Source organism: Euphorbia lathyris, chromosome 6 (genome assembly GCF_963576675.1).
Source record: "Euphorbia lathyris chromosome 6, ddEupLath1.1, whole genome shotgun sequence".
Classification (NCBI taxonomy): domain Eukaryota; kingdom Viridiplantae; phylum Streptophyta; class Magnoliopsida; order Malpighiales; family Euphorbiaceae; genus Euphorbia; species Euphorbia lathyris.
Window position 1 is genome coordinate 81,354,133 of NC_088915.1, and position 20,376 is coordinate 81,374,508.

General features: G+C 34.9%; 1 protein-coding gene across 1 annotated transcript; it reads right to left on the reverse strand.

Annotated features, from left to right (window-relative positions):
* Positions 1-7,212: 7,212 nt before the first annotated feature.
* Positions 7,213-15,391, reverse strand: LOC136232289 (cysteine-rich receptor-like protein kinase 10). The gene is made up of 7 exons (XM_066021349.1): positions 14,528-15,391; positions 11,597-11,746; positions 11,336-11,457; positions 10,205-10,415; positions 9,819-10,056; positions 9,335-9,485; positions 7,213-7,818 (listed from the first exon to the last, which is right to left on the reverse strand). The coding sequence occupies exons 1-7, from the start codon at positions 15,348-15,350 to the stop codon at positions 7,750-7,752; spliced, it is 1,764 nt and encodes a 587-aa protein (XP_065877421.1). The 5' UTR covers positions 15,351-15,391; the 3' UTR covers positions 7,213-7,749.
* Between the last annotated feature and the right edge of the window lie 4,985 nt (positions 15,392-20,376).

The following is a 20,376-nucleotide window of genomic DNA, read 5'->3' on the forward strand; positions in this document are numbered from 1 at the left end:
GCGGGCCAGAAAGTCTCAATTCCTAGTACTAATCCCGTTAATTATGTTAAACCGGGAATAGGTCTGGAGAATTTGTCCTGGAGAGATGAGGTGATGGGGGTGGTTGAGGAAGAACCCATGATTGAGGATGATATTTTCGAGGAGGATTCTGAGGAGGTTTTTTCCGACTCTGATATTGAGAATGGTGAGCAAGAGGACCCGTTGTGTCCTGTTATCCGGCTTTCATCGGAAGATAAGCGGGTTCTCAGATCCAAATGGAAACTTTCCTTAATTGTCACTGTGCTTGGGAAAATAATAAGCTTCAATTACTTTGCCCAGAGGATCCAGGCGCAATGGGCAAAGAAAGGGAAGGTTACCATCACGGACCTGGAGAATGACTATTATGTCACAAAATTTACAAGGGCAGAAGATTATAATGCAGTTGTTAATGGTGGATCTTATATCATCTCCAATCATGTTTTGGCGCTGAGGCCATGGGTCCCAAATTTTAATCCTCATGATTGCTCTGTTAATAGGATCCTTACTTGGGTTAGATTCCCAGGTTTACCCATTGAATACTATAACGAAAGATTTCTGAATAAGATTGGTGGCTTGGTTGGGAAAGTTCACCATGTTGACAAAACTACCGTTGGGGCAGTGAGAGGCAAGTTTGCCAGGGTTTGTATTGACATTGATCTTGCTAAGCCTCTTCTGTCTAAATTATCCGTTCAGAATAAGGTCTTTCATATCGAATACGAAGGTATTCACAATATCTGCTATGAATGCGGTATGTTTGGCCATACCTATGATGGCTGCCCCAAAAGAAGGAAAGTGGTCGAGGAGGTGGTGGTGCCTATCATAGGCAGAGCTGAAGAGAACCAAAGTGAAGGGAAGAACTTCGGTCCCTGGATGCTGGCCAAAAGGTCTATCAGAAGGAAGCCACGAGCAAATGCTACTCAGAATCAATTTCCAGATATCAGCAAGGAGATGAATTCTCTCCAAATTGCTCCTGAGATCAAGGCGAGGCCACCTGATATTAAGATTGGTGCTGGTGCTGGCTCAGCTTCCGGGTCAGGATCTAGATTCGGAGTCCTATCTCTTGAGGATGGATAGGATTCGGATTTACCTAATAAGCATATGGAGCTAAGCATGCCAGGCCTTGAGTCTGCCGAGCCAGCTACCATCCTAGGTGACTCTATTAATCCTCTTTTCGACCCCAAAGCTTATGCTAAGGGGAAATCCCAGATCATTGGCTCGACAGGGAAAGCAAAGCTCAATGAGGTTAGTAATTTGCAAACTCTTGTTGAGATCCCTATTGGAAAGTCTATGGGAGTTAATAAGTTGAATTTGAAGAAACCTAGGGCTAACCATAAAAAGAACCATAGTTCTCTGGATTCTTGGGATAAAAGAGGGTCTGATGGCACCTCTTCAAGGCTCTCAGGAGCCCCGAATAAATACCTGCTCTAGGGTTTGGGCCTGTGATCAGTTGTCTTCATTCTGATGGACTCTTTTTGTTTGGAATGTTAGAGGTGCGGCTAGCAAGGCGACCCGCATCCATATTAATAATCTTATTAAGCAATTTAATCCTTCTTGTTTTGCTCTTCTTGAAACCAAGGTTAGTGGTTCTAAAGCAGATGAGGTGGTTAAAAAGTTTAAGAATTGGAATTGTGTCAGATCGGAGGCGACTGGTCGGGCAGGGGGGATTTGGCTTTTTTGGAAGCCAGGTCGTGTTAATATTGATATTATCAGTATAGATAATCAATTCATTCATAGTAAGGTGTGTTATCCTGGCAATAAACCTTTCTTTGTTACCTTTGTCTATGCCGATCCTGTTTTGACTAACCGGAAAAGGCTTTGGGAGATCCTTTACTCTATTAGTACAAGCATGGTGGATGCTTGGATGGTTGCTGGGGACTTTAATGATATTGCCCTGATGAGTGATCAGAAAGGGGGAGGTAATCATTATGTCAACCGGTGCCTTAACTATAAGCAGAATATGGATTTATGCGGGCTGTCTGACCTGGGAGCTGCTGGCCACAAGTTTACTTGGAAAAGGAATAGCGTGTTTGTTCGGTTGGACAAATTGTACGTGAATGTTGCGGCTATTTGTAAATTTCCCGAGGTGAACGTGCTGAATCTCCCTTTCCGTCATTCTGACCATTGTCCTATCCTCGTCAATCTGGTTAAATGTCGGCCTAAAGGGAATAGACCTTTTAGGTACCTTGTTGCCTGGGAATCTCATCCTGAGTTTAGGAATTTTGTTAAAGATAATTGGCAGCCTCATTCTAATGTTCTCCTCGCCGTGGAGGGGTTTAGGAAGAATGTGGTGGCATGGAATAAAAACATCTTTGGCCATATTATCAGACGGAAAAGTAAGCTTTTAAGAAGAATTGAGGGCATTCAACGCTGTTTGGAGATCCGTTTTGCTCACAGTCTGAGTTGTCAGCTTAGATCCCTCTAGAACGAGCTGGAAGCTGTTCTTAGACAGGAAGAGCTTCTTTGGTTCCAGAAATCTAGGAAGGCTTGGATTAAGGACGGAGACCGGAATACCAGGTTTTTCCACCTCTCGACTATTGTTAGGAGGCAGAGGAATCAGATCGATGCTATTAAAGATTCCAATGGAGACTGGGTCTATGAGGATGAAGAGATTCGTCGCCTGGCCCTTGACTTCTACAAAGTCCTTTTTAAAGAGGACGAGGTGGATCTGGATAAAGCCCTCGCTGGGATTTCTTTTCCTAGGTTGGAGGAGGATGCTATTAAAGAAGCTTTCCATCCTATCGACCAGAAAGAAATTGATCTGGCGTTCTCTAGTATTGGAGCCACTAAAGCTCCGGGGATCGATGGTATTCCTGCCAGTTTTTACCACAAACACTGGGACACTGTGAAGGAAGGCATCTACAGTTTTGTTAAAGGTGTTTTCAGCGGTTCTAATGATATTAGCCTGGTAAATAAAACCCTCCTGGTCCTGATCCCAAAAGTTGAAAAACCTTCCTCCTTTTTGCAGATGAGGCCGATTAGTCTTTGCAATGTGTTATACAAAGCTATCACTAAGATTGTGGCTAATGGGATCCGGCGTATTCTTCCTGAGATTATAGGCCAAAACCAAGGCAGCTTTGTCCCTAGCAGGCAAATGATGGACAATGTGGTTATCGCCCAGGAAATGGTTCATTCCATGAAAATGAAGAAGGGTAAGAAAGGGTTTGTGGCGCTCAAGCTGGATCTGGAGAAAGCTTATGACCGTTTAAACTGGAGTTTTCTTCTGGATAGTTTGAAGAAAGCTGGTATCCCGGAGAGCTGGAGGAAATTGATTGAGGATTGCATTTCCTCTCTTGTTTTCCAGGTTATGATCAATGGAGATATGTCTGATGAGTTCTCTCCCTCCAGGGGAATCCGTCAAGGAGATCCCATGAGCCCCTTCCTTTTTGTTATTGCTATGGAAAGATTGTCGCACCTGATCCAAGAGGCTGTGAGCAAGGGGATTCTCCATCCTGTGTCCATCAACAAATTTTGCCCTCCTATTACCCATTTGTTCTTTGCTGATGATGTGATGCTCTTCGTGGAAGGGAATGAGGAGCAAATTAGTGTGGTAATGGATATCCTTAATTGTTTCTGTGCTGCTTCTGGCCAGAAGATTAATATCCAAAAGTCTCGGATGCTTTGCTCTAAAAACATGGACAGAGGAATTTGTAGAAGGCTGAGTGATCTTTCCGGCATTCCCCTTACTCACTCTTTGGGTAAGTATCTTGGGGTCCCTCTCCACAGCGACAGAGTCTCCAAAGCCTCTTTTAAAGAAACTTTGGACAAAACCAATGGTTTGTGTGCTAGTTGGAAAGCTAATTCTCTTTCCCTAGTAGGCCGTCTAACTTTAATCCAATCTGTCAATTGCGCGGCTTCTAATCATATCATGCAAGCCTGTAGACTGCCTGAGCCGGTCCTCAACGAGCTTGACAAAATCAACCGGCGTTTGCTTTGGGGAGAGTCTGGAGAAGGGAAAAAGATTCACCTTGTCCCTTGGAAGGAGGTCTGCCAGCCAAAAAGCAGGGGGGTCTTGGTATAAGACAAGCTAAGGACAATAATAAAGTCCTTTTAATGAAGCTTCTCTGGAGAATGTGGCAATGCCCATCCTCTCTTTGGGTTCGTCTTCTCTGTGAAAAGTATCGGAAAGACAAAATCTTTGGTGGCCCTAAGGAGAGAGTTGTCAGTTGTTCCTTCCTCTAGAAAGGGCTTAGCGCTGTGTTTACAGAGTTCTGTTCGGGGGTTGGTCTGGAGGTGGGTAATGGTAAGTCCATCAGCTCTGGTATGATACATGGATTGGTGACAAACCGCTTGTTGAGGTGTGTAGATCCCCCCCGCCTAGTAACATCCGTAACTGGAGAATTGCCGATGTGGTGGACTCTGAGGGAGACTGGATCTGGTCAAAGTTTGATACATTCTTCAGCCTGGAGACTCTCCTTAGAATTAGAGGAGTTAAGATTAGTAATCATGAGGAAGATAAGGATAGGCATTGCTGGGCCCTGACTACCAATGGTGCTTATTCTTGCAAGTCAGCCTTTGAAGCTTTTACCCCTAACAGGACCGATCCTCTTTCGGATACGTGGAAATCCATTTGGGCACTTAAAATCCCTTACCGTATTAGGAGTTTCCTGTGGCTGGGAGTCAAGAACAGGCTGCTTACTAATTCGGATCGACACAGACGGCACTTAGCGGATTCAGGAGCTTGCAGTAGATGCAGAGGCCATGATGAAACTTTGTGTCATGCTCTGAGGGATTGCTCTAAGAGTAAAGAGGTGTGGAAGAAAATTATCCCTCACCACATTCTTCCTTCCTTCATGGCCCACTCTGAGTATAACTGATTCTCTGATGGTGTTAGTGGGAATTTATTGGCTAACATGGAGCATGGTGACATTTTCATTGCTATCATCTGTCACCAAATTTGGAAGTGGAGGAACGAGGAGATTTTTGCTGATAAAACTGTCTTTATTCCTGACTTACTTGATTTCTTCTCGAAAAAACTCTCTATTATTACTGAGAGCTTCAAAGGGGATCCCCTTGCCAGGTCTACCCAGAAAAGAGAGGTCCACCTCGTTGGATGGAGCAGGCCAGGAGAAGGGGTGGTGAAGCTGAATACGGATGGCTCCTGCCTTAGCAATGACAAGATTGCTGCCAGAGGAGTTCTTCGTGATGCGGGTGGCGCCTAGCTGTCTGAGTTTACCCAGAACCTGGGGATGGGTTCTTCCTTTTCGGCGGAACTGTGGGGTATTCTTTCGGGTATCAAGCTTGCCATTAGCCTGGGTGTAAAGAGGTTATCTGTGGAGTCTGATAACATGGAGGCAATCAACAGGATTTCAGATAACCAGGCTATTTGTCCTAACAGCCAAAATCTTATCAAAGCTATTTTAAGGCTTCGCCCTTCCTTTGAGTTCTTAAAGTTCAGCCACATTTACAGGGAACAGAACCGGATTGCGGATCGCTTGGCGGCAGCTGGGCATGAGGGGATGTTAGGTGTCTCTACCCTTTCTGATCCTCCCATCTTTCTTTCGTCTCTTCTTTTAGAGGATAGAATTAGGGTTTAGCCTTCCTAGGCTGATCCCGGGTTAGTTTTCTTTGTTTGTTCGTTTTCTTTTCCTATTCCTACAAAAAAAAATAGGAAAAGAATATAATATGATTAATTTAACTTAAATTGGATATATTTTGTAAAACGTTAAGCTTAAATTCGTATTATTTTGTAAACGTTAAGCCTATATTGGTGTCATTTTGTACGTGAGACCTAAATTGATACTATATTGTAAACGTTAAGCCTAAATTGATATTATGTCGTAAACGTTAAGCCTATATTGGTGCTATTTTGAATGTTGAGCCTAAATTGGTACTTCCCTAAAAACTTTAGACCTATTTTGATACCTTATCCCAATATTAAATTATCTTAAAAAAATGTTTTGTAATAATAAAATTAAAAATTACTTAAAAATAAATACAAAAATAAATATTTCTATTGTTAATTTATATATTGTTTTTGTTTTAATTATATACATTGGTTTTCCTTTATAAGTTACTGAATAAATTTGACCAGTTATCATTATTTTAACATTTGTTTGGAAGTTTAAAAGTTAATATGGATTAGAGCGAAAGAATGTAATGGAAAGGAAAGGAAAGGAAAGCGATGAAAATGAAAATTAAAAATTAACTTTATTTGAGAGTTTATAGAATGTAAATTAGAGTTAAAAGTTTAACTTCTTTGGGAGTTCAAATATATAAAAGAATAAAAGTTAATTTTACTCTGTAAAGATAAAGAAAATTAAAATAAACTTTACGTTACTTTTATTAACCCCCAATTTGGAGGTTGGAGTTTGAATGAAGTAAACATTTAACTTCCATTAACTTTCATTTATTTTCGAAAAACAATTCTAAAACAAGATTAATGTGATAACTTTCCATTACTCTCATTTACCTCCATTAACTCTCTCTTCCAAACAAGGGCTTAGGTTTTTTTAGTATTGAGATTAAGGATCCGTTTGGTTCAGCTGTTAGCTAATAGTTGTTGCTGTTAGCTGTTTGCGGTTGCAGTAAGTTGTTTGATGTTGCTGTTAGCTATTTAATTATTAGTGTTTGGTAAAATTATATTGAACTGTTGCTGTTAGTATTTAAAATGTCTAATATATACTTGTTTTAAATTAATCAACAAATAAATTATAAAATAAGAAAGATAATTTTGTCAATAATTAATAACTATAAACAACTATTCATGAAAAACTCTAAAAATGAGATTTTCGTGAAAAGCTCCAAAACACTGCAGTATCCTAAGAAAATGCTAAACGCATCAGTTATATAAACCTAACCAAACGCTATATTTCTTGCGGTTTGGAGTGAAACGCTAAATGTTACTCCGAAAAGCTGAAACAACCATCCTCTAAAACCATCTTAAATGTTAGATTTATGATCATAAATCTAATGGTAACTAACAATGTAAAAACTATGTGTGTATTGTTGGGCACATTTTTTTCCCAATTGAAGTATGTGTGTATTGTTGGGCATATTTTTTTTCCGAGTTGAAGCTCGACCTATTGAATATGGATGTACAATTAGATGTGATTAATCAAACAAATGAAATGAATACAAAAAAAAAATGTATGAACAGTAAAACTAGAATCATAAAATAGAGTTAGACAAATCTAATACCTATATTAAGAGTCTTTTTAAGATAAATTTCGTTACTATAGATGATCGTCTCCAGGATACAACCTAAAATAACGTATTTATAATTTTCTTTCCAAATATATTGCTATGTTTAACGTATTTTACAACAAATAAATAAAATATATGACATTCTCAAAATATTTATAGAGATATTCTAATAAAACAACATTATAACTAATACATTTCAGTGACTTCTTAATCTGTTTAAGAAAAACCTAAAACAACGTCCTTTCAAAAATGAAACAAATAATCGAAGAAAATGTCGATATAGAATCCATCGATTCAGATGAATATTTATTCATATCTTTATCGAGGATACACTTCAGTGATCGATGCTTCATCCACGGATCCCGACACTGCTGATTTAGTAGTGGAATATGTATCTGACTCCAAACCTTTCATCCGCATACTCTGGTCTGATCCGCTATGAAAATGGAAAGCTGGCTTCTGAGGCATTGGAAGAGTTACAGAATAACTATTGAGCATAAGAACAACAGTAGCCATTGTAGGTCTATCAACCGGATCTTCTTGAACACATAATAACCCAATTTGGATACATCTTAACACTTCATTTCTTCAATATGAATCTTCCAAAACTGGATCCAATACTTTCATAGGTGTCCCCTCCCTCCAATGTTTCCACACCTGCAGAGGTTTTTTGGGGGTTTACAAAACAGTGGCATTTAGCGTTTTTTTTTAATAGAAACAGTTGATTTTTGAACATTTCACGAAAAGCTTCTTTTTTAAGCTTTTCATAAATAACTGTATGAAGTTGATTGATATTGACAAAATTATCCTTCTTATTCCTAGAAAATATATTTCTTCTTTTAACATTATTTCTATTTCTATAATATTATTGTCGAAAGGATAAGGTTTTGCTGCATTCAATAAAATATGATATTATTTATTTGTTTGTTTATTTAGATTATTTTTATTAATTTGTATAATATATTTTTATTTTATAACTTATTTGTTAATTAATTTAAATTTTACATACTACCAGCAACAGTTCAACATAATTACCAAACACTACTAAGTAAGGGTACAACCTTTACCAGTTGTCACACTTTGGTGTACAACCTTTAATTTTGCACGCTAAAGTGTAAAACCTTCTGGTGACCTCCCACTAAAGTGTACAACCGGTATTTGTGACCGGTCAACACAAGTCAACGTTGCCATGTCATCATTTTAACCACTTTAAAAGTAAAAAATTCATATCCCTAATATAGAATTACTAAAATACCCTCGTCACTTCCAAATTGAAAAAAATAGAACCTACTCCCTATCTCCCTTCCATTTCTCTCTCTAACTCTTCTCTCTCTAAAAGCTTTCAATCTCTCTCTCTAACTGTTCTTTCTCTTTAAAGCTTTCAATCTCTAAAAGCTTTCAATCTCTCTCTCTAACTGTTCTCTCTCTTTAAAGCTTTCAATCTCTCTCTCCCTTTTCATTTTTCTCTCTAACTGTTCTCTAAAAGCTTTCAATCTCTCTCCCTTTCCATTGTAGACCACGTATATAATTTACCTTACTAAGTAAACAGATAATAATAAACAGTTATCAACAACAGCAAACATCTTTTGCAACCGTAAACAGCTAACAACAACATCTATTAGCTAATAGTTGAAGCAAACAGACCTTAAGTTTAGCAGTCTATAAAAAAAAAATTTGATGAACTGGAGAAGTTTAACTGCATCATTGACTCTCTTTTTCCCGTTTAACCTTAAACTATGGTTAAATACCTATTTTCCCTCATCATTTCATTAAGGTGTTAATAAACTTTTTATTGATTTGGATTTTAATGTTACAATGATGTAAAATTTAAGGATTTTTTATGTATAGAACTGAAGTTTAGAGGTCATAATGTTAGAAGCAGTATAATTCAGGGGCCATGAATATAATATTTATCCTTTAATTTTACTATTTTTCAACGAATCTTGTCAATAATTCTCATCTATATATGATGTAGATGCAACAAAAATGAATGGTAACTATAAAATCGATGTGATTATATATGATGTAATGTAGCAAAAATTAATCTTGTCAAATAGGTCGTATTATGCGGGTTATTTCTGTAAATCATGTTGTCATATCAGAAATTGATAATCCGACTCAAAATTAAGCACCGTAAAAATGGTAGTTTAGATGGGGAGAAATTGCTACTTACATAGCTTACAAGGTCATAAGCACCATCTGTCTGATAGAAAGAACTGTTCTTCTTTCCACATATAATTTCAAGAACTAAGACTCCAAAACTGTACATGTCGGACTTCACCGAAAATTGGCCGTGCATTGCATATTCCGGTGACATGTATCCACTACAAAACATAAAAAGAAAAACAGATTATTAGGTTAACGTCTAATCAAACTAAACGAAAATCGGGAAACACTATTTGTAAATGAACATAAGAAAGGAGCAAAGTTTTAAATTTTAGACTATAGAAAGATGAAATGTTTCATTTAAGTTTCCAAGAATTTCATTTCTTGAAACATTTCAAAAACGTCAAACGCTTTAAAATCAAAAAATTTCGTACAAACTTTAAAATCAAAAAATTTCGTACAAACTTTAAAATCAAAAAACAACATATATTAACATAAATTTGTCAAACTAGGCGGACAAAGCAACAGAATAAGGAAGTTGACAAACTTACTATGTTCCGACAATTCTACTTGTGTTTCCTTGAGTTTGATCCACTACAAAAATCTTAGCCATACCAAAATCCGAAATCTTTGCATTCATTTCGCTGTCTAACAGAATATTGCTAGCTTTAAGGTCACGGTGTATAATTCTTAGTCTAGAATCCTCATGAAGATAAAGAATTCCTCTAGCAATTCCTCCTACAATTTTGTAACGTCTAGACCAGTCCAATTGTCCTCGTTTTTCCTCATCTGCAAATTCATCAATCGAGCACTCGAGTTAGGCTTGATTAGGAGTATCAAAATGGGTTATCATGTCATAATAATAGTATGCGATCTATGTATTCTAAACGGTTATTTATGCATTGTAGCCTGCTAAAGGACAAGGAAGAATCCGAACCAAAAAGGAAGAAGTCGAGGCTTTTGTTTGGCACGTATTCGTAAACGAGTATCTTCTCTTCTCCTTCCAAGCAAAATCCGAGCAGCCTTACGAGATTCCTATGTTGTAGCTTGGCTAACAACAAAACTTCATTCTTGAATTCTTCCGAACCTTGCGAAGAGCCTCTTGATAGCTTCTTAACTGCAACTTCTTGCCCATTAGGAAGTAGTCCCTGAGAATTTAAGTTCCACGTATAAAACCGTGCAATATTTAACATTAACATTGTATAAATGCAGCAATTTTATAATCATCAATGCCCGATCCAACAAAAGCTAATTTCCGATAACATATGCACAAGGTACAAAGTTAGCCCTATGCTTTAAGGGAGAATAAATTTCAACTTTACCTATAAAAATATAAAACGTTAGCATTAATGCTTTGTAGATATAACAATTTTAAAATCCATGAATAGTAGATCGAACAAAATCCCATTTTACATTAATTTAGTTCAATGTATGTTTCACCCAGTGTTGCAAAGATCGGTCAAGTCGGCGACTAGTCGGCGATATATAGGTGATATTTACAATATTGATCAGATCATGTATAAATGGTCAGCATAAGTCGGGAGTCCGATTTTCTTCCGCCTAGGCGGTTCAAATAGGTCAAGTCGGGTAAAATTGGTCATGTCAGTTAGGGGGACAAGTCAGTTTAATCGGATAAAATCGGTAATATTTATATTTTTCTATTATATACTAATATTTATTATTATTTTTTGATAGTATAATTTATATTTTAAATGTGTTTATATAATATTTATTTAATATAAATCTAAAATATAGAAAAATACAAATCCGATTAATTTTCAGGGGTCTTGTCCGTCCGACTAGCGCCTAGTGACTTTTATAAGACTGGTTCCACCTAAGCTCTGATGGCGTCCTCGTGGAACGTGCTAATATTGCACAATTTTATAAATGATATCTAAATTTATTCCCCAAAACAACTGGATTCTAAAATTTCTCAATCTATAAAACATTAGTACTAAAATTGAACGGTTTTATACGTAGAATATATAATTGTTCTCCTCCAATAACCATAAAACTATATATATTTGTGCTTTACCCTTATAAAAATATGCATAGATTGTTTAATTACCTTGTAAACCTCTCCAAATCCGCCTTCTCCGAGCTTGTTATCCTCCGAGAAATTATTTGTTGCCACTTGTATCGTGTTCAGGTTAACTTGTAAGGACTCGGCAGTTGTTATTTCATTTACACCTATAATCAAACATACCCGAGATCATAAAATGCAGTACTATAGATAGCTACACCGCACAAAGACAAGGATACTAGTCCCCGTAACATCTGTAATTTCATCAATACTAAAGTATTAAGTTGTGAATTTAAATTTTTTCACCGGAAGAATCGCCTGGTACAGTGTTGTACTTCTTTTTCGCCCTCCTCCGAATAAAAATGCAGCCCATGCAGAAAAGTAAAATAGAGACGGAGATTGGAGCCACAATTGCTATAATTGTTGTTGTTGAGATGCCGCCCCCACTTTCACTTCCTATATAAAATTAAGGAATAACGTATCAAAATAGTCTCAACGTACAAAAACAAAATCATTTTAATCTCAGCATTCGTGAAATGGTACAATTTACCCTTGAGTGACGAAACTCGGGGTAAAGTGATACAATTTGACAAATACTGAGACATCAAGTTCCGTTGCCTAACACTAAATTGGTACTATTTCACAAACATTAAGTTAAAATTATGTTATTTTGTACATTGAGATTAAAATGACAATTCCCCCAAAAATTTTGAGGCTACTTTGATAGCTTATCCCTAAAATTAGGATAAAGTAAAAAATAACGACTTTGTGATTTGATTTTCTTTTCAAACACAGTCTCACAGTTTTAGAACTTGAGAATAGAGGTATGTGGTTTGTACGTGCAGTTTGCAACTTAGATATTCTCTCAAAAATTATTATCATGGCTAATCTAAAAAACTGAACAATTTGGAGAACAATTTGGACCAATTAAGAAGTCACTATACAGTAAAACCTCTGTAAATTAATAATATTGGGATCGTGAAATTTTATTAACTTATACAAATATTAATTTATCGAATATTAATTTACTGAACTAGTCCAAATCGGGACCAGAAGAAATTATTATTTTAAAAAGGTTATTAATTTATCGAGTATTAATTTATGAAGGTTTTACTGTATATATAAGATCTGATTTTTTAAATTAAACCATAGTATTTTGTTTTTATAAAAAAAAAAAAAAATTGACTCACAAATTTATTTATTTTACTATATTTAACCTTGAATTTGATGAAGGATTTGTAGGTAGGGCTTTAAATGAACAGAGCCGCTCATGAGCGGCTCGGTGATCGGCTGAGTATCCGTTTCCCTCCTTTTCCTGCTAGGATTGGAAATCCTGTATTTTACATATCCATACGATTGAGTCCTTGGGTTTCCGAAATAGTGTAAAAAGAAGTGCTTCAAATCATTGCTATTTGACTCGGACCTGTTCTAAAAAAGTCGAGGCATTTCGAATTGTTTGTTGACACGGACAAAGTCAAGGAAAACCTCTGAAATTATTCCAATATTGGACCTTGGACATATAATAGTTCCGAATCGAATCTCTTTAGAAAGAAGATCTTTTGTCTCACGGTAGCCTGCTCCGGCTCGATAAAAGCTCGGCTCGACTCGGCTCGATTTGTAAACGAGCCGCTCGTGAACACGATTTACTGGCTCGGTTCATAAATGAGTCAAGCTTGAGCAGGCCAAAGCTCGTGAGAAGGCTCGATTAGAACATTTATGAACAAATTTTAGTTTTGTAGAAAACTATATAGTTTTGTGTTAGTTCACAAATATCTAAACTTAATATTATTTCATTTGCTATTAGATGAGTTCGTTCACAAACATAATAAATGAGTACCAGACGAATTATTTGTAAGCATCTTGTTTATTTATTCACGAAATTTGCTTGTGAGCTTGTTTATGTACACAATTAAAGAGTTATTTGCGAGCAAACTTCACAAATATAATTAACAATTTACTCACAAACAATTCATGGTTAGATAATTTTCTTAATGAACCAAGTCCAAAAAATGATTTTGAGCTCGAAACAAGCTCGAAGCTCGACTCAAGCTCGTTGAGCAAGCCAAAGCTCGGCTCAGGCTCGGCTCGTTAATTTTATAGCAAGCTCGGCTCGGGCTCGAGCTCGTTAATTTTATAGCGAGCAGAGCTTGAACAGGCCAAAGCTCGGCTCGGTTCGATTACAGCCCTATTTGTAGGGGTGTGCATCGGTAGAAAATCGAGCCGAACCGAAAAAACCGAATACCGAAATGATCAAAATAATTCACACTAACACCAAACCGAATAATAGGTAAAACTGAATTAAAACCGAACTGAAATATGAGGTTCGGTTTGGTTTAAACCGAACAAACCGAATTAAGTTGCAAATAAAAAATAACAAATAAAAATCACTATATTTTCTCATGAAAATTTACCTCAACAACAACAAAAATTGAAATACTTCTAAAATATATCTATATTGGCTTATTATCTCAACAATAATAAAAAAAAAAATAAACTTGTAAAATCAAATATATGTGTATATATATAAAAGAATGTAAAATATGTGTAATTCGGTGCGGTTCTTTTTTTTTATATTTTTTGTCAAATCGAACCGAACCGAATACAAAATACACTTAAGATTAAAACCGATGCCGAACTGAATTATTTAAAAAAACCGAATTCAATCGGTTCGGTATGCGGTTTAAACCGAACCGATGCACACCCCTATAGACCTGTCCACGGGTCCATGTACCCGCTCGGCCCGCCCAAGCCCGTGTCCCTTGGGCCGGGCTTGGGACTTATGAAAATATCACGGGCCGGCCCAGCCCGGCCGGTCTTATTAATATTAATTAGGAAATTTATATATTTATAATTAAATATTTATTTTTAAGTATAAATTTGATTTTTTATAATTAAAAAATATGTATATTTTTTAGGTGGGTTTATATTGATGGGGTTTGTGATTTGATTTTTAAATCAAACTCAGCCCGGTCTGGGTCGCTTAAATTAATAGTGGACTGAACTGGGCTTGGAATAACCATTTTTACACAAAACCCGTCACACCCGACCCGAACCCGGCGCAGCCCGGCCATGGACATGTTTACTGACTTGCAACCCACTAACTACGCAAGGATTAGGATAATTAATATTTAATATTTAAAGGTTAATTAATTAAATTATCCCACCCAGCCACGTGGAATTAAACTAAACCACTTATCCAACCAAACTTAAACAGTAGAGTAAAAACAAAACCCATACCTGTGGCGACAGAACCCGTAGGCGGCGGAGAAAGAATCTCCGGCGAGCGAGGCGGTGGCGAAGGAGGCACCTCAACATTCGAAACATTATAAAATGGGTAAACCTCATAACGAATATTACAACTAGGTGCCAATACTCGTCCTCCTCGTTTCCCGTCACAACACGCCGGCAATTGCGAGATTGCTATATCGAGACACCGTCTACAATCGGAGCTGGACAGATCCGGTGTGCACTGAACAAGACTATAAAGCGTCTCTAACGCCGTAAAATTAGCTTGTTTAACCGCAAACTTCTTCCCTCCCGACGAACCAGTGGCAGCCCTAGCCGCCGCATCTCTCATACTCGTCGCCAGTATACGATTGAAAACATTCTGATTACTGATATTCTGCGTATTCAGCAAATACACCGCCGGCGAGTCACTCATTCTCGAGACAATCGATTGTTTCGAGTACCGTAAAAGGCATTCATCGTACCATACCACCGCATCTTCCTCGACGGGACAGCGTTGGCTGATGTCCGGCACGGCCGATGTTACACAATTTTGGCAAATTTCAGTGGTAACATCGCCACGGCAGAGAAAAAGGCCAAAGACATCGTTAGGGTCTCGTCCGGCGGAGGTGTTGTAGAATCCGGTACTCCGATTTGCGTTTAAAGAAAGAGAAGAGAGGGTTAAGTTGAGATTGGTCTGGTAAGTGCTGTTTCTGGCAAAAACGGTGGCGTTTTGGCAGATGTGGTAGAGATAAGTGGGCTGAGCTTGTGTGGCAGTAATGGAAAAGCCTAAAATGAATGGTAGAATTCTGAATAAATTAATTGAAAGTTTCATTTTTTTTTTTTTTTTGGAAATGGAACTAAAGTTTCATCAATGGAAATTGGAAATTGGAAGATGGATTGAAAAGTTTGTTTTTGGGCCCAGCAATAAATACAGAAGACTTGACTTTGAACTGAACAATTACGTACCTATCTTTCCCAATTAATTTTCAAAGCGAAATTTCTTAAATATACTTTTATTTGAAGGATAAGTTTTATTTGATATAATTCTATTAGTCTAGTGATCACATTATTAAGAGTTGTTCACTGATAATTATGAGTATTTATTTGATATAGGTGGGATGAAGGCAGGATTGGTCCTAATATTTTATGGGTTCCACGCAAAATTAGAGATAACGGGTTTAAGTTTAAAATAGAAATTTGAGTCAATTTTAAACCTAAAATATCGTATTATTTGATTCATTTTAAAATTTGAATGGGTATTATAACTACTTTTATAACAAAAAAAAATATATATTATATATTTAATAAAATTTAAAAAATTGGGTCCCTTTTAGCCTTGGGCCTGGACGGCCGCACCTCCGGCCTATGCTCAAGACCGGCCTTGGGTGGAGGTGAAGTGGAGGTATTTTTATTATATTCGAAAAATATGAAAATATATTTAGATGTTTATTTGATATATAGACATATGACAACATGAATAAATACAATGTCATGTATGTATTAACCTTTTTTCTTTTACATATTATGTATTTTTTAGCTGTATTTGTAATTATGTATGTTTTCAGTTGTATTTGTAATCACACAGGGCCGGCTCTAGGGGAGGCCGTCTAGGGCCTCCGACTTACGGGGGCCTCCGATCGGAATTTTTTTCAAATTTGATAATTATTAAAATTGCAATGGTTAAAAATATGTAGACTTGGATATATAACAAAATATATTGCTAAATTGAATGGTAAAAACATAGTGAAGCTATTTGTGAGGGTGTGATTTTGATTTCTAGAACTGTTTGTTTTAGTTCTTATTTTTCATTTTCTTTTATTCCTGATTTTCGTAATTTGTTCTTTTTTCTTTATTTTTCATATGTTTTATATAATTTTAATAAATATTTTTTTATAATTTAGTTTTTTCCTTAAACTAAAATCTTAATATATATTCAATCTAAAATGACTAATATATATTAATTTACTTGTTACAATATATTTTAGGACAGAATTAATTTTTACTAATTTACTCATGCTATTGAGTTAATTACATAACAACTTGTATCGATCAAATTTTTTATGGTGAGTATTTTTACAAAATCAAAATGAAAATTATAATTTAGTAGCACAACAATTTATAAGAATGTCTGAATATTTATAGACCACCGCAAAACGTTATGGACCACCGCAAATCATTTCTTATCCTTAAAAATAATATTTTTTTGGGGCTTATATGGAATGAGCTCGGTATTCGAGTTTTATGACGTGATTTAATAAAAAAATATATTTTTTTTTGTAATAAAACATATTGAGTTAATTACATAACAATCTGTACCGATCAAATTTTTTATGCTGAATATTTTTACAAATTCAAAATGAAAATTATAATCTAGTAGGACAATAAATCATAAAAATGCTCAAATGTTCATGGACCAACCCTGAACATAGGTCATGAGTGCGATCGCCTAGGACCTGAGCCAAAATGGTCTCAAATTGTTTTTAACTGTATATATAGAAATTTTTTTAAATGACCAAAATAATATGATATTTTAGATGTAAAATAGGTTCAAATTTCTATTTTAAACTTTTAAGAACAATTTTTTTTATTAAGAACTTCTTTATCTTTTTTTCATCTAGGCCCATAAAAAAAATCAGGACCGGCCCTGTTTCTAAAATACTGGAACCCGCCCTGTAATCAGGTTAATAATACATTAAACATTTGTACATAATTAATCTTCTTGGATATAACAGTTAACCAATTTATTTGGAGCTTTCTAGGAGGCAAGTGTTCTTAATAAGAATAAGGTGCCCAAACATGAGCAATCCTTTAAGGAGAAGAAAGGTCATGTGTAAAATATTTTCATGGAGGATATTACTACGGAGAGAGCACAATCGTCAATTACTTTATGGTGCAATTGACTTCGAACGTAGGCGATGCCAGGTTCAACTGATACCGAGTTGTGATGTGTTATTAATAATGATAAAATTGTGCACATGTGAAGTGAAGACGATAATATTCATGACCAATAAGACAGTTTGATAAATTATTTCTCAATTTCATCTAATTTGTCAATATTAGGGGTAAAATTGATATTGGTTGCCAACATTATGGGTATAATTGTACAATTTTAGATGTTAAGGGTAAAATTGCTCATAGTTATAAATGTTAGGGGTATTTTTGCACATTATACTATCATAAAATAAAAAATGTGTTACACAAATTAATAAAAAAAATCTATATAAAATAATAAAAAAAATTATTGAACGCAACAAAACTTTGTTCTTCCGATAATTATGTTGTAGAAATATAAATAGCGTTAAAGAGTAAACATATTTTGTGGAAATAAGAAGGATAATTTTGTCAATAACAAATAACTTTAAACAGTTGTTTATGAAAAGTTCCAAATAGAAGCTCCAAAACGCTGCAGTTTCCAAAAAAAATGCTAAATGCTGCAGTTATATAAACTTAACCAAACGTTATATTTTATGTGGTTTGGAGTGAGACGTTAAACGTTCCTCCAAAAATCTGAAACAAACACCCTCGTAATATGGTACGAAGGGAGTATTTTTATAAGGGAAAAGCTATCCGGATAGAAGGGATAGAAAAAAAAATCCTACCAAAATGCCCTTTTGAAATATTTTTATTTTGTTTATTTTTATATTCTATTAATGATTCAATACTACTAGTACATTAAATACTATTTTAGTTTGTGAGTTCTCATGACTACAAATATATAAACGAAAATCTAATTTTATTTTATGAAGGGTAATTATATTATTTTAACTCATTCTATCCATTCTATCTCCATTTTTTCTATCCATTTAAAAAAAAAAAAAAAAGCAACAAAACCATTATTTTGATGAAAATCTAGAAGTTTGAAAATTGCAAAAAGAAATCTAAAAGCTTTACAAAAAAGAAATCTAAGAAGTAATATTTCTTTAGAATTTAGCGCGAGAGGTTGACTCAGTAGGTGAAGGGCTGATTTGATGGAAATCCAATAATTGAAGGGTTTAATGGCTGATTAGTATAAAATAAGGGGCTAATTGATTATAGTGTTTTGAAGGGTTTAATGGTTGATTAGTACTCCCTCAGTTTCATATTACATGTCTTTTTAAAAAATTGTAGATAAATTAAGGATATTAGAGAAAAAAACATTATTGTCTCTTATTTATTGATTCCAATATTTATTGATTCTATAATAAATGCATTATTTTAATTAATTTCCGTAATTCCACGTTTTATAGCAGGAAAAAAAGATGACTTAACATGCACTGATCCTATAAAATGAAATATAATATGAAACAAAAAAATCTCTAAAAATACATGTAATATAAAATGGAGGTAGTATAAAATAAGAGACTAATTGATTTTCATACTATAGTTCAACGACTAAATGAGCTTTATGCCCCTCAAAAAAAATAAAATACAGGTTAAAAAATAAGGTACAAGGTGCAAAAATATTCATAACGTTTATAGTCAGAAGCAATTTACCCTTAATGTTTAAAATGGGATAATTTTACCTCTAAGGTTGCTAGCCAATAGCGATTTTACCATTAAGATTGACAAATTAGGTTAAAATTTGAGAAATAATTTACCAAACTGTCCTTTCGGTTATAAATCTTGTAAAAAAAGATTTCATATCTTTTTATGATTTAATAATAGAATTCAAGATTATTTTAAAAAAAAAAAATTGGTGAAATATTTGAATTTTTTTCCAACTCGTACAAAATACAATACATATTTTTTAAATTTTCCACTATCATATGTTTGTAATCTATTACTAATGAGTGATAAATGAAGTACATGCGGATCGAATATGACAAGATTCATAATCGAGAAGACAATTTGATAAATGATTTCTTCAATTGACTAAACTTGTCAATGTTAGGGGTAAAATTAATTGTGACTGTCTATGTTAAGGAAGCCTTATCTCTTAATAATATTATGATTAGGCCAATAATAATTAAAAAACGTGACCACTTAAATTTAATAATATTATGATAGTGTGGCTCAACAAAAAATGTAAAAAACATTATTGTATTGAGATAACAACAGAATATGTAATAATAATTAAAAAAAATAAAACATGGCCATTACAAAGAAAGGAAAGGGCAACAAATGGATTGTGATGGAAGTGAAAAATAATGTTGTTTTATTCTTGAAAGGGTAAATTTCAAATAAAACATTTGTGGTTTTACTAATTTTCAGATAAAGAATTGTTGTTTTTTTTTTTTCGTCAAAACGAGGATTGATGTTTCTCACTTTTAAGAAAACAATGACTTTTTAGATTAATGCTATTAAAACCATCTTTAACGACCTGAAAATGAAAAATTTCAAGAATTTGGAGGCGTTTGGTTGCTCCTTTTCAGGCTCCTTTTGCCTTTTCACTTCAAAAAGGAGAGTTTTAGACGTTTGGTTAGTGACCTCCTGTTTGCCTTTTACAATTGAAAAGCAGCATTAGGTGTTTGGTTAGTGGTCTCCTGCTTGCCTTTTACACCCGAAAAGCAGCCTTTTACAAAAGCAGAGAATCTCTGCTTTTTGGAAAATCAGCTTTTTCCAACAGCAAACAGCAAACCGTAACAGCAAACAGCAAACCGTAACAGTAAACAACAAACAGCAACAGTAAACAGTAGGTAAAACAAACGGGCCCTTAAAGTTGTTTAATGTCATATTTGCTATGAAACTACATTTTCGATTTTCGAAAATCATCTTTTTGAAACTTTCTCTTTCTAAACATTAACTTTCTCTCTCTTTACCAAACATCATCTAAATAATCTCAAAATAAAAAAAAGTTGAAGAATTAAAGTTGCTTAGAATATTAGTAGTTCTTAAAATATATCATTTTTGAAGTCGTCAATGGTGATTATTTAATAATA